The sequence below is a fragment of the Pomacea canaliculata genome, linkage group LG5 (assembly GCF_003073045.1).
Source record: "Pomacea canaliculata isolate SZHN2017 linkage group LG5, ASM307304v1, whole genome shotgun sequence".
NCBI lineage: Eukaryota > Metazoa > Mollusca > Gastropoda > Architaenioglossa > Ampullariidae > Pomacea > Pomacea canaliculata.
The window spans coordinates 5,874,296-5,896,167 of NC_037594.1; the positions used below are offsets into that span (position 1 = coordinate 5,874,296).

Here is a 21,872-nt window from a genome sequence, read left to right on the forward strand (position 1 = left end):
TTGCACAAAAAGTAATGGTGTGCATTATTGTAGGTAGGACAGCTTTTTGTTGCTGACATATCATCTCACTGAAAGGAAGGAAAAAATGGACTTACTACTTTCATTATTTCCTGTTTTAAAAGCTGTTGGCACTTACACCTTCTAAATATTGCTGTTAATGTAACTTATTTAAATGAGAGTTTACTGGCTGAATGGATTTAGAGGATTTGGTGCAAGTACAAGGAGAAAACCAGGTGGCATACAATTCAGTCATTTCGCTCCAATCCTCAGGTTGACCAGGCATAGAGGTATTTTTTGCACTTCTAAGTTTGCTTGAAGTTGCAGCAAAATTAACAGTAAAGTATGCATACAACAATCTGATCATCCAGCACCAGAAGATGAATACTTTTGTGTTCATGTCTTAGTTCAAATACTTAATGTGGATGCTGGCATATGTGTGTCTGCTTGACAGGATTGTTTATTTGACTTATGCATTATTTTAGTCTGTTAATTTACTGTTATAATTTTTTTATTGCCAGATATTCATTAAAATACCAGCTGACTACTCTCAGTAGGACTGTCTTCTGATATTTGCACGTGTGCACGTGCGTGCATGTGTGTGGTGTGTGTGTATGTGTGTGTTACAGACTTTTGCACCCAAAACTCCCAAACAAAGAGATCTCACATTAGAGGGTCTATGGCCTCCAATATCACACAAGCTACCTCAGCACGGAGGAGAGCTTTGGGCATGCCAGCTGGTAGAAGGGGTAGACCCAGTTATGCAGACATAGGGGGATTTTACATGCAGTAGAAAAGGAGTGCTCTCAAGCTTCATGAGGTTAGTTCTTAGACTTGCACATTTTCTAAACTTCCATTTTGAGTTTTCCTTTTTTGGCTTGGTTCATTTGACTGACAGTCAGTAATGAGCTACACCAAAATGCATAGATCATGTCATGTGAACAGTGGTCGACAGCAAACACACACACTGCAATCTGTATTGAATTACATGTCAAAGCATAATAATCAACAACATAGAAAGTGAAGTCCTTTTCCAGTTGGTATTTGTTGGAACAGAATGTTAACCTTTTTTTTTATATATATATATTTTGTTGTTGTTGCTTTTCTATTTTTAAAGAAAGAATCGCCAGTTACATCACATGTAGAGAAAACTGCCTCAATGCTGCGTATGTTCTGCATAATGTTTGTCAGCAGTGTATAGATCTGAAGCTCGTCCATCCTGCATTTCGTTTGTCCTGTTGAGATATGTGGCTGTGTAAAGAGAATTAGGAGGCATATAGCTTTTCTAAAGTTCAGCATAGAGTTGAAAAACCACATCATCTTGGCTGATGAGTAAGAAACAGAATTGTAAAGTTAGTAATAAAGTGCATTCAGTTTTTAATTGTAATGAAACTAATGCAGCAGTTTAAATTTGAAATTCACGGTACAGAGGGGTTTTAGGCCTTAGTGGTTCACCGTATTTTTTTTACTTTAGTAAAGTGGCCCACAGTCCGAAATACTTTGAGAACCACTGAAAGATAGCATGCTTGTATATAAAGCATGGGCTACCAAAAGTAAAAAAATAGGGACAAAGTTGACTACAATTTTTTTTCTTTTTGCTGTATTGCTCTGTTCCTTTTCCTGTAAATTGCAATACTTTCATGTGTGTAGACAAACTGGGCATGTGTAGTCACTTTATTATTTCTTTCTGCTCACTGGGCAGCCATTGACTTCACCTAATCTTCCTAAAGTACCTCTAAAGGAATTCATTTCTTCAGGCTTAGGCCATTACTGTGTACATGGAGGCCTACGGTGAATTCTTTCTCAGTCTGATTGCAGCTGACCGCCTGTTTCTTTTTATTTAACCATTCCGCAGACAAAGCCATTACTCGTCCGCACAATATTTTTCAGACAGATGTCTTCCAGGACATTTTCATAGCTTTGATGGTTGGTTTTAAGAACTGAGTTTTCATTTGATTTACTGGGACACACAGTTACACTTTCTGTTCTTCAGTATTTTTCATTGTCAGTGTTTTTACAGTATGTGTGTGTGTTCCAAGTCGTTCATATGACATCTTGTTGAAGCATTATTTTCTCAGTTTTACTGTTTATAAGGCTCTGTATCCGATGGTCCTTCTGCTTTGGTCCTCACCTTCCTAATGGTATTGGCAGTGGCTAATAAGCTCTATTCTGGTTTGTTACAGACTTCTGCACTAGAAACACCCAAACAAAACGACCTCTTGTTAGAGCTTCCATAGCATCCAACATAACTCGGGTAACTTCAGCATCCAAGCGTGCTTTGGGTATACCAACAGATAAAAGGGGTAGACCTAGGATAGACTATTGGCTTCATCCCACACAGTAGGTAGGTCATATAGCATTTAAATTATTTTATTTCTTTGGTTGCTGGTGGAAGGTCGCCTATAAGTGCAGATCATTTGAAGGAAATGACGTGCAAGATACCTGACCACTTCTAGAATCACTTGTGGTTTTACTTTTTATCAATCCAATTTCACATCTGTTACAGAATTTTGCGTCCAAAACTCTAAAACAAAGCGTTCTCATATAAGATCGGCCATGGCCTCCAAAATTACAAAGGCAACTTCACTGCACAGACGAGCAAGGGGCTTAGGTACAGGCAGATGTGGTAGACCTATTTGGTGTCCTTAAACAGCCAGAATGATTAGGTAGGTATCAGTTGTTTTGATTCTTTCATGAGCAAGTGCTGGTTGAAAGAACAGTAACCAAGCAGTTCCTTACTTTTGGAAGGAAGGGGGAGGTTAGTACTTGAAAATGTAGTTCTTGAGGAGGGTGACCTGCTTGATGTTAAGTAGACCCATGATTATTAGGTAACACATAGACCCTGTTGGTCTCGATGCGTTTGACTTATCTTTCAAATTGATGGCTGACGGAAAATGTCAAACCTGGAGAGTTTCCCCTGTTTCTTCCTGTTATCTTCCTGTCAAAATTCTAATCTTTACTTCATGTGAGTGAAATTTCTACCTGGCATTAGCCCAAATAAAAGGCCGTCGCTCAACAGATGTATGAAGATCTATGATTTATTTTGGTAAAGTGTACAGGTCAGGATTTTCCATAATAACTTTCAATCAAAGAAGCTTCCAACTGAACATTTCATGCATATAGATGACAAATAGGTTGTGTCTAAAACTTGTGTTATGAGGCCTGCTTACCACTGTACATATTGGGACCAGTAGTGTTCAAAGCTGTGTTCGTTCTGTGCATGTACAGTTGCTTTTGTAGCATTCATGGAAGTATAGAACACGTTATATTAATATGGTTTGTGAAATAAATGGCCGACAGTTTTAATTAATCATGCATCTGCAAAGTAGATAACCTAAGTTAAAGTACCCAGGCTTGTCTTAAGACATGTTTTTTTTTCAACCAGTATACTGGTTTGTTTGGGGTTTGGTGCACATAGACAATTAGTTGAAATATGATAAGGCCAAACCATGTTACCAACATTCTTTTAGAGGTTGAATATTTTTTCTACTCAGATATCTGACATCTATGTGATGAGCTACCTCTCTCACTCGCACTCACACACACACACACTCTTTCTCTTTCTCTTTTTATGAACCTTTAGATGCATGAACATGCACCTTTGCATGTATGCATAATAATTGAAAGTGGCATTTATTCATAACTCTTTGAGGCAATGAGAGCCACGTGTCACAGCCTGCCTTTCTTTCCCTTGCAGAGTTCTGTGGCATCATGTCAAGAGACCACAAAACTGAGATTCGCAAAAGCTTGTGGTGGCGCATTGCTGCAGCCAACTCTGAAAGTCGACGCAAACAGAATGTTCAGCTTGTACGTAACCTTAAAATGCAGCAGCATTTTGGATTGGGGCGTGGCGGTTATCAAAGGTGATAAGTGATTTAGATTCATCTGAAGTAAGAGCAGTCTACAAGACCTCAACATGACCAAAAGGTTTTTCAACCAAGGACATGGTTTATGACCATTCTACATGTAAACGCAGTCTGAAACAAAATGGACTCTTACTCCTTTTTAAGGCTAAATAGGCGATGGTTGAGTACCATTCAAGGGTTTTTTGTGTGTTCAAACTTGGATGGATCTTGTTTTATTTGCTTCTCAATGAGAGAGAGAAGCTATATTTTAAGATATAAAAGTTTATTGCATAGCTCCTGAGAAGTATCTGCTGTGGAATGTAAAAAGTCAAGCGAGATGCATACTATAAGGGCAGTACAAAACAGAAGATACAAGTCTCCATGTTGTCTCACCCTCTCAGCAAACATATGAATTATGAGAGTAATTTGCTGGCTGTGCAAACTATTTGATGGCTAAGTAACACTGCTTAATCAGAGTCCTTAATTACAGTGAGAGAAAATGTTCTTCTAGAATCAGGCACACAACAACAACAAAAAAATATAAATCAGTAAACATTTGAATAGTTTTGTGACTGCAGAAGATAGGACAGTTGTGTTGTGAGGACAATCTCTTTTCAAGATAACCTTTTGTTCTGAATATGCGAACTATAAGAAACTTTGTGATATGCATATTTTTCTTAACTGCATTTTTTATTGAAACCTACAAAGTCATTGTTAGGTAATGAAGAATGCAGAAAGGATTTATTGCTTCCTATTGTGAGAGGTACTAACTAGAAACTACTTGCTGCATTCATACTCCATGCATACATACGCACAGAGTCGGTGTTAAGTATTTAAGGAATGATTCGCTTTAAGGTATGTTTTGAAATATCTTTAATAAAGGTGTGTCTGCATTGGAAGGGAATTCCAAAGTGTGGGTCCAGATACTTTAAAAGACTGCTTGTAAACAGTATTAAGTTGTGGCCTGACATAGTCATTAGTCATGGCATTTTCTGATTCATGAATCACATTAGTGACTAAAACCAGAAATACTATTAACCCAAAGATAAAAAAAAAATCCTTAGAGACTAGGATAAAACAAACGACAAACCAGTAGACTAATCCATTCATTTAGGGTTGATTAATTTTTGTCTGGAATCTGTCATAAGACTTTATTTATTGAGATTTTTCCATAAGGTAGAATTGAAGGTGTTTTTCTACTCTATAAAAGATTGCAAGTAATTTACCTGCATACATAGAGACACAGTCCATGAATGTGCATGTTGCACATTGTTTTGTGCATACAGATGTCATGCACAAGCCAGTACACACATACCTGTATGTCTACACTCTGCCTCTCACTCTGCACACTAGTGGTGTGCACACAAATGTGCTTGAAAAAGATATTTGGGGGGAGTCGTTCTTTACAACATTGATTTTGTTGTATGCTTTATGTTTTAACTTTTTGTTAATGATGTATAAATAATTTCAGAGTTTAAAATAAAGAATGTCAGGATATAACATATTTCGGAAAGTTTTGATATATGTGTGTGTGCATGTGTTTATGTGCATACATGCATTTGTGTCTGTGAGAATGAGTGAGTGAGAGGTGAATGAGGAAAAAAGAGACCAGACATGAAATACACATGCAGAAATGGCTAAAGGAACATGCATACATAAATTATGTCTTTCTAAAGACATGAAAGCTAATTCAAACTTTTCAATATCATTCCAGCTAAGGCAAATTTTGCCTGACTTGTCAGGAGGTAAACTTGTTTTTGTAGTTTGTGTGTGTGTGTGCATAGTGGGATTGAGTACTGCTAACAGGTAGGACTGTCATAAAGTATATGCCATAGTTTGGATAAAATATTATAAATACCATATTATTTAGATTTACGTTAAATATGAATGTGACTACTGTGATTTTAAAGCTAACAGTATATCTGCAGAATTTGGCAGAAGAAGAATGTAACTACAATTTGAAAGACAGCTGTTATTTTGGTGATCAGTGTTCAGTGACTTACACGGCAAGGCGCTTGAGTTTTTAGTAGGTTAGAGTATTTACTGCAGTATTTGAGAAACATTCAGGTGCCTTAAGCTTTCATCCATTCCTTCTTTCTTTATAAACAATGATCTGTCATGAATGCAAATTTGTGGTAGAACTCCTCAGTTGTTTACACCATTGAGACCGGACTTGTCTCATTCTGACTTAATTCCTGATGCAGTGAACCCATCAATTGCTATGGTGTCTCATGGTGTTGTAGGTAAATTTTGATGTCTGAAACAGCATGCTGATATATTGAATATATTGTATTTTAAAAAAAAGCAGAAAAAATATTACTCTTCTACAGTGCAATATCTGAATTACTTTGGTGCCTAAAGCTAAGTGTGGAGACAGGAAAAGCTGAGAGGGCAATACTTCATTGCCATTATAGGGTCTACCCAAGAGAGCAGACTTGACTGTTACAGAGGGAAAACTTCACGACCTACACTGTTTTTTTCGTGGTCACACACAGTATAGTGAGAGGTGTAGAAAGAGGCTGTGTATAATGTATGCAGGTGTTTTCAGCGTTTTCATTTAAAATGTCTGTTGGACGTTCTCGCTCAGAAAGGAAGGCACAACAAAGCAGCGGATGTTAGAGACATGCAGGCTTAATGAGTTAGTCACCACTCAGCATGCGCAGAGCTCCTGGTCTTGCAGTTGCTGTGTTGACAGACACCGGGCTTCCTGTCTGACAGACAGAGGGAGGGGGATGCGAGGCTCGCCGGCTCACTCTCTGCCCCTCTGTCTGTGTGTTGCAGGTTTCTGCATGGTGCACTGCGCCCTGTGCACCCGGACAGAGCTGAGGAAGTGCATATGGTGGCAGATAGCCAGCGCCAACACCATGGCGCGTAAGAGGCGCCTGCAGCATGCAGTCGGGGTAGGCTTCCGCTACTCGCCCAGGTAGAGCCGACTGTAGCCTGCCAGCAGCACGTGCCCAGCGCCTGTAGAGGAATGAGGTGTCGGGTATCCAAGACCTTCCCTTCTCCACCCCTCTCCTCAACAGTAATAATACAAAGAAACACCCACCCTTTGGTACAGAGACGATGTCGGAAGAAGGTGGTTGCTCACCTACGGAGATGGCAAAGTTGACTCGTGAAACATTTTCACTCACAGCGTCCTCTCTTGCTTCCTTGTCTTTAAAAACAAAGATCGGCAACGAAATCTGAGTAGTCACACAGTCAGCTGTGCACCTTACCAAGGACAAAACCATGATTTGTACTGAAAACTGAATTTCACTTCAGGCGGAAAGCATTTTGTAGTGTTTTGTATTTCCTTAGTGTTTGTCCTCCCCGGCTAATGCCCTATGCGAGTTTAGGGGCACATGCCATTATTTGTCTCCTCACCCATCCTTCCACCCAATAATTCTGTGTAGACAGGTATTTTAAAGATGCCCAGGATTTGTGGAGATTGTAAAATCGGAAACATTGACCACTTGTAGCATTGCTTTTCTTTTAGGTTTTAAAACTCGGTGTGATTGTTGTCTCTTGTGGATGTGTCAGCTGAATTTTTAACCCCATTCCCCCTACTTTACGCGTTGGTTGAAATATTAATTTGTTGTGTCCACAAGTATTAAATACAGATTAGATTAGATAAAGCACTTTACTCACCTGTCTTTAACACTAAGAACTAAAGTGGGTTTTTATAACTTTTATTTACTTTCTGTCGTCTTAGGAAATAAACTGGTCTGCACTCGCAGTCTATCGCCTCATACAGGGATCTATGGTCTGTTATGGTCGGAAGTTCCGAATGAATGAGCCGCTGTACCCAGTTGTGTGAATGTTCCTTCTTTATAAGCCACAGTATATGTGTTTTGTATGTGTGATGTCACGTGATCGGCATCGAGAAGTTGGAAGCCGATCTCTCCCATGCCCTGTTCATCAGGCATCCTCCGAAACTTAGGAAATGAGACCCGCGGAGTTAATGACATTACAGGCATGCATCGCTTAATGAAGGAGATACTTGTGAGAAATGCGTCCTCAAGCAACCTGGTCATCGTGTGAACATTGCAAGTGAACACGTGTCAGTCGTTACCCGAGTGCAGTCTTATGGAGCGACCCTCGTTAACCAAAACGTTCTGTTGCGCATGTATTTTATTGCAAGGTTCAACGACAGATGTTTAACCGCTGCTTTTGACGGCCATGGAAGTTGGCAGTTTAGTGAGAGAGGTTATTCCTACAAAGCCTGATTAATTCAAAAGCTGTTCACATCCTGAGTTCATCATGCTCTGTCTGTCCGTCTCTGTCGTACTTTCAGACTTTCTCAGCTTTCTTCTCTTTCCACCCCACCCCACTTTTGGAATGATGGTCCAGGATAGTTTAGTTTCACCAAAGATTGTTAACAACATTTTAGTGGTGGCGTTTAACTTCATGATCAGGTATTCATCCTCAGGCGTGACACTTTAATTCGTTTGATCAAAGTTCATCCTTCGCGCGTGTTGTACAGGTGAAGAGGATCAGTCACAGCACACATGTGCCAATCCGCTGCTTGTTTCCGGTGAAAAAAACCCTGATATTATCTCACCACCGTGAACAACCTTTGTGGTAGCAGCTCAAGCTCACATATCTTTCACTTACCCTGGTCGCCACCACAAACCGCGGTGTCTCTTTTTTTTTTTTTTTTTTTAACAAAGTCGGATTTGTTTGGGTTCGGTTCCTGACATGTCCTGATTCCAAACAGTGCTGCCTACCTGCTAATCCGTTCTGGTGTCCATGGCCACCCCTAACATTCGTACACACGGCATCCCTCTCAAACTCGCATCAGTTTGGTGAATCGCAGGTGTTAACACGTAACCAGTGCAATGACTGTGAGCGGAACTCAGTCCCCGCCACCCTGGTGAAAGTAGTTAAACAAGTGTGCAGCAGGGCTAGTCCCCTCGGTGTATGAGGACAGTCGCAGAAGGTAAATGCTTATGGTAGGTAGGGAGAGTAACAGAAGGTAGATGGCATGTAATTCTAGTTGGTGACGTTTCCATGCTGAACGAGTGACGCGGCTCTCCTTGTTGTCTTGCAGACTTCTGCCGCGTGGTGTCGGGTTGCAGTAAGCGTGACGTCCAGCGCGCTATGTGGTGGAAGATCTCCGCCGCCAACACGGCCAACAAGCGGGCCTCAGCCTTCCTCCTCAGCAAGCTCGACCTGGCGGCGGGCAGATAATCGTGCCGGCTCCATCGGCCAGGCAGCTGCCTTGCATCTTGGGGCAAGGGACTGAGTGGATTGGTGGGGTGGTGTTGGGGGAGTGGGGTGGGGTAGAGAGAGAGAGAGCCGGTGTCGATCGATGTGCAGCCAGAAGTTCAAGATATTCTAGGTCGTGAGGCGCTCGTTGGTGCTGTGGCTGGCGTGTCGTCGGCGCTGTGACTGGATTTGTCTAAGTACAGTGGGTGGGTCGAGTTGGTGGGGGGTGGGTGGGGTGGTAATGGTAGTCCTCCTCTTGTAATGTGTTGAACTTTTTACAGAACAGATCCCACGTCAAACCCGGGCTGCTTCTTATTGTGTTTTGTGTTCATTTACTAGTATAAAGTCACTTTTTTTTACCTCAGAAGACCTATACAGTCTTTGTATAGTTGTATTTTGCAATATGGGCTGGAATTCATGTCGAGCACGTAAAACATTTACAGACTAGTGACGTATTGCTGCGTACCACCACTGGGGCACACCACACGATGGACGTGCGTTGCTGTGCGCCTGTCAAAGGTGATCGACTTGCTCGACCTTTCAATGGGTTGCAGCCTGTGAACTTCCAGCTTGGAGTAGATGAGTTGTCAAAGAAAGATGTACACATCGCGTTGTAATTATTAAGTCCGCTTGTATGTCATCGGCGATCTCCAGGATGTCATTACATCGAAATCTTAATCGTCGATAGAGGGCTAAATCATCTCATGAATCAATGGGATTAGTTCGATCGCGAAACAATCTGTTTCAGCCAAGATTTCTGTCCGCTTCATGCCGCATAAAGTATGCCCTAGTCATGTTTAGCGAGTTACAGGCCGGGAGGGCCACCTCTACACTTACGGGTGGAACCACCCGCTAGCGCAGCCGCAGCTTGACACACGACTGGACCTTTGCTGCACATGGAGGCTGGGCTGGACCTCTGATGACCCTAAGTGCCCTCGCGGCGAGATGTACTTTCGGCCCCAGATCCGTGTGTTAAAGCTGCTTGACACTTGTGAACTCAATAAACTATGTACAGCACGTGTACACTGGTCTTTATGTCACCATATATAAACACCGCTAGTTACTTACCAAACACGACATCTTGTAGACGCAGAAGACTCAAGTCCACAAACATTCATTCTGCGGGCTAACTTGTAACAGTTGTTAAATCCTAGAGCAAACTTCTGTGCTGTTGAAAACCTTCCCATATTGTAGTTGTAGTGATTATGATTAATTTCAGTGAATAAATATTGTTATGAAGAAAACAGTTTTTTCCTTTTCTTTTCAGTCTGTTTTTCCCCTCCCCTTTCTCACTCGCTGCCTCTCTGTCGCATCATCTCTCTTCCCATTTACCTGTCTACCTACACTGCATTTCTGTGAGAATGTGCAGTGATTGTAAAGCATGTGCTTGTCAGAAAACTGCTTTCATGCACACCTACTGCAATGGTACCTACAGGCGGCAGTTAATATTAGACTCGCATGTCCTATGTAGGTGTCTGAAAAAACCTTCAACTGCAAAACTGCCGGACCTACTTTTATAAACTAACAAATGCATTGAAGAAAGTACAAAACTTCCTACATCCTAATGTGTGGAAAGGCTACGAACTACTACTAGACAGGCTCCTGTGTTTTAGTGTAGATATATGTAAACATGGTGAGCTGGAGTGGAGAAGTCTTCATGGCATATTCGAACATTTAAATTTAATTTTTCCTTAGATACGGAGCTTGTACAACCTGAGGTAACAAAATGGTGCAGATATATTATAGACAACTAAACTGCTCCAATCTGTTTCCTGTTGGGATACCTGATTTACTCTCTTCATGGTTTCTTGTGTGAATGCGCGTACCTGTGGTTTTTTTCAGTGTAATAGGTAAAAAATTTTGCGTTATGACTTACCGTATTGTAAAATTATTGTTTCTTAATCGGTGCAAGGGTTAGCGCATGTATAAATTAACGACAGGTATGAGAATGGCGAGACAGAGGTATTAACGCATGCACTTTCCTTCCAAAACATTTACTATGATTTTACCTGTCTTGTGGACAACTCTCCATTGCCAGGTGACCTTACTATGGCATGACAATTGCTTGTGAAGCTGGTAGTCATGGCATGAGCGAACATATAACTCAATAATTAAGGATAATTATTGTATTTATAAAGTGCCCTCTCTTGCTACACCAATTCATGTCGCACACACACACACATTCGCGCACACATACCTGCACATACAGACTAAACACAGGGAAGATCATGACTATGGAAAGAGAAGAAAGATAAGATTTCAAAACCGTTTTATAAGAGAGAGAGGACTGGTGTCCGGTGAATATGAAGACAGTTCGTTGAAAGGCAACAAGAATGTTGTCCCACGCAGCCACCTTGTTCTCGCTAATTTCGAAGGTTAAGTAGTTTTTTTTTTTTTTTTTTTTTTTTTTGTAGCTTGTAAAGTATTATCGTGGGTGTCGTGGATGCTTCTTCCTAAACCGACTAAACCATCTTTGGTCTGAGAACAGGTTTGGTCAACTTCCGGTGTGTGGAATGACAGAACTGAGCGTCCTTCAGCGCATTAGCCGCTTTGCATGCAGCAGGGAGGGCTTTGTAGTGGCACCATGTAGACCCAGATAGGTGATGTCAGTGCCAGACAGGTCTTGTACTAACCACACCACATGCAGTATAGTGTGTTCCTTCTTGCCTTGCAGATTTCTGCGTCTTTGTCACGGGGCACAAGCGCGGCTGGATTCAGAAGGCTATGTGGTGGATGATATCTGCTGCCAATTCCAAAGCCAAGAAACGAATAGCCAGCCTTACCAGACGCACTTTCCAACTGTCAAAGAGCTGAACTGCAGTGCTTGAGCTTTCCTCTGCTGCCCTCCCAGTATCTTTCTCATAACCTCCTTCTGTGACAGAGACTGTCTTTGACAGTGTACACACATCATGTACCAGCCATGAGATTAAACAACAAAAATAACAACCACAAAGTGCTTCATCGCTGGACTTGTCTTAAAATGACTGAATGACCAGGCCTACGGAGTGTTTTGTTCTTTTGTAATTTCATTTCCTGTTTGTTTGGGCTATAACACCACACACATCGCCAAGATGTCGCCTTTAAACGGTTCAGAGGCTGAGAGGTAGGTTGAGAAGTGAAGTAGTAGTTGGGTTGTGATCTAGTTTTGGATGTTAACTCGTGCGTGTATTTTGTCAGTGATGTCTGGAACCTTCCATCAGACCCTGTGGCTGGCCCAGAAGCTGCGATGGAAAATCAGGGGAAGAATTTTGACAGAAAAACACTCTTTGAATGATCGTGGAGCTATTTAAGACAATCAGTTGTCAAAGATTACAACTTGCGTCCTGATTTGAACTAGCTTGAAATAATATTCAGATATAATAACATATAATAATAATAAGAAACGTATTATGTAGAACTTATTTGTGAATCTTGCATAAACATTTAAAATATCCTAGGTGCCGTTGATGTTAATAACGAAGTACCATTGTGGTTATGGTGTTTGATGGTTGTTTACTTCTAGGCAACTGCCTTTTAAATAGAATTCTCCTTGTCTAATAAATCATCTGTTGTGCCTTACTGTATGTTATTAGATGAAGAAGCAGTTTCTTTATGATATGACTTGTGAACATAACGTTTTCTGTTCGTTTGAAAAATAAAGGTTCCCTTGCTGAAACTGAACTTTCTCATGCGGAAAGCAATACGAGGCTGTCTTTACTTAACACAAGGTGCATTTAATGATTGGTTTTCAATTAATATTTTGTTTGTTAAACCGCTTCAGCTTAGAACTTGTGACAGTTATTTTACGCTGAACTTTGCACGAAAATAAAGATACTAGAACTTTGCAATATTTCGCAGACAAGAATTTTACATTTTGAAAAGTTCTTGCATGTTTATGGTGTAAAATTTCTTTAGAGGGCTCGAAAAATGGGATTAAAATTTATTAATATTGTTATTTTTCTGCGGTTTGAAAACCAGTGAAATTTTAAGAAAGCTCCAACAGTTAAAAATTCAAGACGTTTTTGTTGAGGTCTTTAGAAACACAAACGGCTCAGTGAGATCAAATCACAGGAGTGTTTGTGAGTGTGTTCCTGCCTACAGACAGCATGTAGGCCTGTAATACCAACATGTATGAACAAGCAGAAGTCAAGGCAAATTCAAACTTGTTGTGAAGCCAGGGTAAGACAACTAACATTTGTTTCCGTGAATTCCTCAGAGACCAAAGCCACAATCACACTCTAATCTTTATCTCTGGTCGGTTATTCATTGATATTTAATGTCAATGCAAACATTAGTTCACAGGCATTCATTACATGATCAGCTGGTCTTTGCCTTTTATTATGTTTTACACATGTTTGTGTGAGGGGACGGAAATATCAGAGTCACTGTCTGTTTTCTGTTTGAGGTGGTGCACATACAGGTTCCAACAGATACGCATGCATACATGAACGAGAAATATGCAGTCGTTGTGGTTACGAAGACAAAATCAGCATTAGTGGAAACTACAATATATTATAATTAGACAATAAAATACTAGCAACGACGGTTGGACAAACGCGATTCCAATCCATGTATTAATTAGCCGAAAATAGTAAGGTGAACTTGTTAAACGATGATTACTTATTACTAATGAAGACAACGATGATCAGAGGACAACAGTGAATGATGACTAGTGAAATATTTTTTTATTATAACAAGTGGCTGCATGTAGAAACGATAAACTTTTTCAACACCTTGTATGGAAAATGATCAAACTCGCACCTTTAATTTTAGCCACCCGATTGGGTGGAAATAACCTGTAGCAGTCAGGTTTGGGCAAAATAATGCTAATATCATGACACCTTTCAAACAAGTTTTGTTTGTTTTTGTTTTGTTTTGTTTCTTGTACTCGAGGGATCTCTGGTTCCGAACCAATGAGGTGCAGAATCGTGGATTTTCCTTCAGAATTATTTTGTGACGACTCATGCCATTTTTTTTTTTTTCTTTCTTCTTGTTCGTCGGTAGACCTATGATCAAAGAAAGTTTCTATCAGCTGGTCGAGTCTGATTCTCGCAAAGGATGGTTGGGGTCTAGAATATGTCTTCAAATGCGGGACTTTTTTCTTTCCAGGATGCCCTGCCTTCTGTGACCAACTAGCTCCATAAATAGTTTTCAGACTTCATTTCAAACCACTTGATGTAACTGCCCTAATCTCCTCTTTAACTTCTTTTGGATCGGTCCCTGGACAATGGCAAATGGTTAGCTGGACAAATTAGTTTTAGTTGAAACAACAGTAGGCGATGTGAGAAAGTATTATTAACATTGACTGCTGTTGTGTTTTGCTTTTTTAAAACAAGTTTTGGCATCTTTCTTTTATTCATTTCCTGTCCTGTCAAGTCGAAGATATAGATATTATTAGCATACCATTAGGGTTATGAAGTCATGAAACTTGCTGTAAACATTAATAAGTTCTAGCAACCGGATTCTTTTTCCCGTTGCAGATTTCTGCTCAATCCACGCAAGAGAAACGCGCGCAAATTGCAGACGAGCACTTTGGAACAAAATCTCGTCTGCAACCTTCTTCGGAAAAGTAAGGAGAACTGGAATAGAACATGGCTTTCATTACTGAACAACTGTACAGAAAACAAAATAATTGATAAAAGTTTTGAGTTTTTCATCTGTTGTAAAGGTTGCCAACATCTGTTAGATACTTGCTGAGTCAAGTTTTTACAAAGAAATGAAGCGACGACTGTTGAGCATCAGGTAGAAAAGACAATGTCTGATAGTTGTATTGTTGTCGCTGTGGTTAGCTTGCTGCTGGCGGCCAGAATCTCGCAGACATTCGGGTGGGTTTGACTGTTGTGTCCAGAGGCATTTTTCGGCGATGTTGTTTGATGAGTAAGGTGACTGTTGTTTGCCGAGGGGTAGCTGGTGATGTTAGGTGTGTCGTGTAACAACACCGTTTTCGGTTCAAAGTTGGTTGGTATGATGCTCTACAGCTTCTCACATCTCACCATAGCTTCAGACAGCATGCAGCTACAGACAATCCGTCACTTTATCTTGTGCTGTCTTTCTTCTCTCTCTCCGTCTGTTCTTTGTGGCACTAAGTTTGTTTCCCACTTTGTCCGGTCACTAGAGTCTCGCTTTAATCCGATGTTTACTGAACGTTGGGGACTAAATATTAAAGTCCGTTTTTCTCTTTATGACTGGGGTAGGCTCAGCACAGGATACTATTTCCCCAAATCTGGGTAAATATCCCTTCCCGTTCTTGAGACCCGCGTTCAAACATCTCCATACACAAACAGAGATCAGTAACGATGACATCACAATTGTACCATTTACTCTGTCAAGGTTTCAGCCAATGGGAGAGCTCGGACCATTTGTCAGACGCATCTGTGTACAAATGTGACGTCACAAGTTTTGCCTCTGTCTGTGTGTGGTGTGTTTTACAGTCATTAGAAACAGATTGCCCGTCATGTGACTGATATAGAGCAAACTGCTCGTTTTCGGTTGTGCTGTTATTTTTCCCCTGTGTACTGTGACATTCCTTCGGATAAAGGAAAGGTCCGTCTCTATTTTTCTTTCTTTTTTTCTCTCGATCTCTCTGTGAGTGAGAGTATGAGTGCAGAAAGGAAGAGCCATCTACGCGCATTAGTTGCCTCGCCCTATTTTACTCATAAAATTTAATGAAAATATATATGCTTCTTGTAGCGAAGGGGAATAATTTCAGTTAATTATCTTGATTCAAAGAAAACAATTTGATGTAAGCTTCTCGCGTTTCAATATTTTGGCTTGTTATCTCATAATACCACTTGTTCAACTGATATTTGTAACGCTGATCTCTGAGTTGTTTGTTTTGTTTTTTTTACAAAGTTTTAAATAAAATATTTGTTTACCTCCATGTTTGTTGCTTTTCTTATCAGACTTTATTGCTATGCGCATGTAAAGTTCCAGTGAACTTTGCTCCCATTTCTCACTAACTCTGTCTATAAATCCATCCTGTCACAGGAAGTTTACATTCAGTGTAGGCTGCTTTGTTATGAATAAGAGGAAAAGTACGATCTGTACATTTACACATTCAGCATTCAAATATAATCTTGTTTTGCTGCTGCGTGGGAAATATTCCAACTCCTACACAGAGCTGAACAACAAATAACACAACACACGACACGTGGTCATCTCAATATGGCGACTGACACAGTAGCGGTCTGTCTTTGACACATTTGTCCAGATGAGGATGTCCGAGTGTCATCACAACATGACATATATCTCCTGTAGCGGGAGGGGCGGGGCTTGTCGGGACATGGAGGGCACAGTTCTGACTATTCTTGTAGTATTTATTTCCTGATGTCCATCACGACCGCTTCACTAGTTTATACAATCAAAGTCCAAAGCTTTTTTTTTTAAAATTCGCACACATAACCAGAGACCTGTGATACAAAAGTGACGTGTGGCGCCGCCTTCTAACCGTCGGCCGGTTTGTCTGTTTCCAGCATTCTGTACTGACCACAGTGCAGACTCGGACGGTTCCGTGCCGGCGGCCATGAGGAACAAGATCTCGTCTGCAACGTGTCGGGCCCCGGCATGGATGAGGCCCTTGACCCAAGCACTGACCAGCGATGGACGGCAGGGGTCACTAGTCACTGGGGTCACCAGTTTCTGCGACTGAGTTCATGCGAGATGGGCCGTCTGTTATCTTTGGCCTCCTGTCTGTGGCCGTGTCATGGCCTTTGGTGCTGAGACAGTAAAGCGCGAGGGTCAACCAACTCAGTGTCTGGCCAGTGATATGGGGACAATGCTATGTCACAATGTGTCACAGTACTAAGGTTTCTAGAAGTCCGCTGAGGATGAGTGGCCCAACTTTCAAAGCATATGAAATAAAACGAGCAAACAAAAAGGCAGAGATGAAAATAATAACTTCAGATGAATCAGACAGGACGATCAACAAGCTGTCATCTGCAAACAGTCGCGCACATTGCAACATCGTCATTATATCACTTTGTAATTTCGACCTTAATGTAGAGAGCAAAATAAATTTTAAAAAAATTATAAATAAAAGAAGTGTCAAAGATATCAGTCGCCATTTATTATGGAAAGCATTGTTTCTCTCGTGTATCTCGTTTCATCTTCTATTGACTGGTTGTGTGTTCAGTGCTCTTATAATTTCTCTATACGGTAAGTTTTTATCTACTTTGTTTCCCTTCAATGATCCCATTTAAGAAAGACTTCAGTGTTCTGCACAAAATGCTAATCGAAAGGGAAAAGGTGCACCACCACGAAACAGATAAAACTTAAATTAACAGACAGCCAACATGAAATCTCATTTTCGCAAAAGCGGATGTATAAACAATAACATGTGCAAGCATCATAAACACTAAATACAGAAGAAGGAAGAGAGTGCGATGGAGGCTAACCACTTCGCCTGCTGTGTGTGTACTTGCAGGATTCTGCCTTCGCCTGTCTGCAACTACACGGGGCAACATCCGCCATGCCATGCTAAACAAAGTGTCGTCTGCCACTTTCAAGTTCAAGACCAGACACTGGAGGTGGTCTGAAGATCACACCTGAGCATCAAATACATAAATAAAAATTTCCCAATAAACCAACCAGTTCATTTATAATTTTTTGGCCTAAAAGAAAAGTGTTTTGGTGACTTCACGAAGTTCAGACAAGGACACTGTCCTTGTGTCAGTCTTGTAGAAAACACACACCAGCACAGGCTTCAAGAATTGTCAGACTTTATGGGGTTCATTGGAATAACAATGCGGTTAACACAGTTCTCTGAAGACCGGCAGTGGCAATACAAAGTGTAAACACAACAACAATTGAACACCATTATACAGCAACTGTTATACAACATTGTTTTCAAGACATGAATGGCGCTGTGTTTACTGCTGTTACTTGTAAACAACTGCTATGGCTGCACATACTCGACAAATATGTATGCTAGTGTCTTAGTCTGAATGCATGATCAGCATCGTTAAATATGTAAGCACAGGGAGAGAGAGAGAGGGAAAGAGATGGTAATAGGGATTCGATCAGCTCTGGAAAACAACTAAAACCAAACAGAGCAAATATCCGGTACCTAGATGTGGATGGTTTTTGATTGTTGCTTCATTGTCACCATTATCAATGGCGTGTTCGCGTTGTTGGTGTACTTTAGAGCAAGACTTTTATTTTCTATGGTCGCGTCTTACAAAATGTAAAGTGTTCTTAAAGTTGTTTTGTCTTTGCTTGCTTGTCTCACTGGGACGACGATGAAGAAGCGACTTCGTTGTGCAGAGCATGAACTTTTGTTTCTCTTTTGTTGTAAACACTGTAAGTAAATCCACCTGTTGTCAGGTGTGAGGTCTAGCACTGCTAACGGGCAGTAGTCTCTGTCCTTTCATTAAAGCCCCAAAGAAAAGTGCATCTCTCTGTTTATGAGACAAATATGAGTTGAGGCCGGGTGTGGGGCCTTCTAGAAGCGATTGCGCAATGCTACGAGTGCTCCAAAACCTGACAAATAATATCACTTGTGAATCCTAACTACATCGGCGATTGTTCACATTTGCATCATGTCAGCTTCACTCTTGTTTAGGTGATGGAGTAAGTAAATGTATACTGTTTGAAATATCGAAATTTTTTTAGCATATTGCAATTTCTAAATGTGTTTTAATGTTAGGTGTTCAAAACACTGGTGGGAGATTTAAAGTTATTTGGAAAAAAATATTAGTCAGAACATCTCACTTTTAAACGAGACAGGCACAATTTTAGCCAAAATAAATTACATTAGCAATAAAGGAACATACCTGTAAAACATGAACCTTAACAGCTGCACGTTCGAGCAAAGGTGACTTTATGTAGGTAGTTGTGAAACCTTCACCTCATCCTTTCCCATCTCTCACACTCGACCTCCTCACTGTGTCCCTTTGTCAGTCAACCAGCCTGTCTGCAGTATTTTTGTCTTTCATTTTCTTTCTGCTCCCTCCCTCCCTTCCCTTTTATTCTTTTTTTCTTTCTCTAGGATCGTCTAGTCGCCAACACAACATCAGATAAAGATTCCACATCCATTTTCTGTGTTATTTCAGATTTCTGCACGCAGGTGTCGCACGAGTCGTCAGGGCCAATACGAGCCGCCATGCGCAACAAAGTGTCCTCGGCGACCTATTATGCCCATGAGCGTTTCGTTAACCAGCAGATGTACTTACAGTCAGTCGGCCTGCTCCAGTCCACTAACCCTCACCCACCTGTCAGCGGTGCAAAACAAACCATTTGACTAACCATCCACCCGGGTCTTTTCCACTCACTTCTCTACCCGGAATTGAAAAGTGATGTAAATGCCCTTCTTAGCTGCACAAATAAGGATGAGTGTCTGGTCAAGTTTGGCAACATTTTTACCTGGTGGTTATATAAACACGTTGCTAAACTTGGTCAAACATTTGTCTGTTTCTGTACAGTTAATAACAGCCATGCGTCAAATATACTTTTCCATATAAGCATTCATCCAACTGACAAAATACAAAATGGAGAAAACATTTGACATGGTTTTGGTCTCGAACATTGCGTGAAAAGGCCATAAAAAAGATTAAGAGGGTATTTTTTTAAAGTTGAATTACGCCTGTTAAGTTCAATGTCAACTACAAGTAGTAAATGCTGAATAGATCGAGTTTATACAAATTAAGAAGCGATAAATTGTGTGTGTGCTCCGATGTGTTTCTAGTTCGAGGAAATGTTTATTTTTTTAAAGGGCCTTGACAAGATGATAAAACTAATTAACTGGCTTTACTGTCAACATTTCAATGTCTACCTTACAGCCCAGGGGTGGGCAAGTCGGCCCGCGGACCGTATAGTCATTTGGCCTGGTGATGGTGTATGGCCCGCGAGTGATGATATAAATATACACAGGCGCTTGGAGGAGACAAGGTTCCCCACCCCTGTATTAGCCGGATAGATGGTGCTGAGAGTCTATTTTGGACATTTTTCTCTATAAAATATATATATATATTTGATGATTTCACTCATATTCGGGAAGATTGATATCGTCGGCTGGCCGTCTCACTGTCTGTCTGTCTCTCACACACGTTTGCCCGCTTGCATAGAGTTGCAGAATTTTGTGACATGTTATTTTTTCCCTACCACACATTGTGGAAGATAACATACCGCAACTATTTTCAGTCGTCTCTCAGTAAACATCTGAAATCTGTGGCCCAGTGCGACTATCATTTACCTGTGTAAACAGAGTTGTTGTCAATTCATACTGGCGACCGCTTGTCTCACCGAGGTTCACAGCATCCGTGTGTTTCTAGTTTTCAGCTTGGGATGACCACCAGGCCTTGTAGCAGTTTTAACTGCAGACAGAGACACGTGACATTGGATTCTTTGTTCTCTCCTGCAAGAAAAATAAATATGTGTTTGACTAGACAGCTTCTGTGACAGCTACGTGTTGACACGTGACTCAAATCTTCTTCTGCTCCGTAATACGAAAGTGAAAACATGAGTTAGAGAGTAGGAGACATAGTTAGACATGTCTTCTGCTTTGTTCAGTCAGTATGTGACAAAATCTCTCTCACACACACACACCTCACCTGTAACCTCTAACCCTAAATAAGTCATGCCATCACATGTCACGTGACTCATTGTGTTGATGTTGCTTCTACAAACATCGTCTGCTTGTCGACATGGCCCCACGTGTCCTGCGGGGCGACTGTGGGGCTGTCATTGCTCTGTGCCCAGACATGAACTTGTTTCTGTTTGTCGGCAGACTTCGTGCAAGCTATGTCAGGATTTAGACGAGCGGGCCTCCGCCAGGTTCTGTGGAATAAGATCTCGTCTGCTACCACCAAGGCCAAGGACATGGGCAGCCATCTTCTTCCGGTAGTTCGTGCGTGCGACCGTAAAGTCAACACTGCAAATGGATCTGATAAAACTCCTTACTGAACACTTACATTTTGTTTTCATTTAAGTGCCGTCTCGCCTTGTCATGCCATCAATTTAAAATGGCTATGAACTCTCTTTTTGTTTTTATTTTTTATGGAGGGGGTGGGTAAGACTGTTAGCTTTTTTATTGCTTATTTTATATTTATCTTCATCAGATAAACACATCAAAAGTTGAAGAACTCATTAAGTAAATGGTCAAAGTACATATGAACATTTACAAAGCTTATGACGATGAAGATGTGTTACTATTTACAACTGAAATATTATACAATTGTTTCCTTTACAATCAAAAATATTTTAAACATACTTTGCATCTCAGTGAGGTGTGGAGGTTTTTTAATGTCAAACTGTTGACAGATTTGTCGATTCAGTTTTTCTCATTGATCTGTGTGTGTGTGTGTGTGTGTGCAAACTGTGTAAAGATATTGAACTGAACCTCCTGGTACTGTATATTCTTTCAGAGGACAGAATAAAGTGGTTTTTGGTTTGTAGTTATTCGGAAAATTGCTTTGCGGTCTGCGAGAAGCTGTGTCTGTACACGTGGAAGTGCAGGTGTCAGTAAAAATGCGAGTTTGTCGCGTGCTGGCAGGTTGTTGTATGGTGAGTGGTTCTCACCTGTGTAACATGGTTTTCCTCGTGTATGATGCGTGGTTCTCCAGCGTATGATACTTCTTTGATTTATTTGTTAGTATGGTTCATTAGTGGGTGACAAACTACATTTATTACTTACCTTTATAACTGGACAGGTCAGTGTCTTCTGAAACGAAGAAATGTTGCTGAGCTAACCCGGATTTACCTGGCGACCGTCTCCTGACATCAGACTGTCAGCGCATTGTGCATGGGCGCGGACCAGATCACAGGAAGTGGGTGGGGATCGGGATGTGCCGCTGACTGTTTACATAGGAGAGATTAGAAACTAATAAAGTATGTTTGCGACCGTTACATAGCCTTTTGTGAGCTGAA

At 40.9% G+C, this 21,872-nt stretch overlaps 1 protein-coding gene across 18 annotated transcripts in view; it reads left to right on the plus strand.

The window, feature by feature from the left end:
* The window catches only part of LOC112563530 (zinc finger E-box-binding homeobox 2-like), an 86,336-nt gene that overhangs the window by 61,562 nt on the left and 2,902 nt on the right, over window positions 1–21,872 (plus strand). For 2 of the 18 annotated variants that reach the window (XM_025237499.1, XM_025237502.1), the window contains 3 exons: window positions 14,492–14,580; window positions 19,061–19,305; window positions 20,734–20,866. The exons of 2 other annotated variants lie outside the window; for them this stretch is intronic. In XM_025237499.1, coding sequence (XP_025093284.1) covers window positions 14,492–14,580; window positions 19,061–19,252 — 281 coding nt within the window. In that variant the 3' untranslated portion in view covers window positions 19,253–19,305; window positions 20,734–20,866. Of the gene's footprint in view, window positions 1–626; window positions 818–2,180; window positions 2,342–2,503; window positions 2,664–3,694; window positions 5,347–6,623; window positions 8,458–8,874; window positions 10,277–11,706; window positions 12,683–14,491; window positions 14,581–16,483; window positions 17,034–17,433; window positions 17,598–19,060; window positions 19,306–20,733; window positions 21,388–21,872 lie in introns of those variants that run through there. 14 more of the 18 variants (XM_025237504.1, XM_025237515.1, XM_025237519.1 and 11 more) reach the window with 14 other exon arrangements.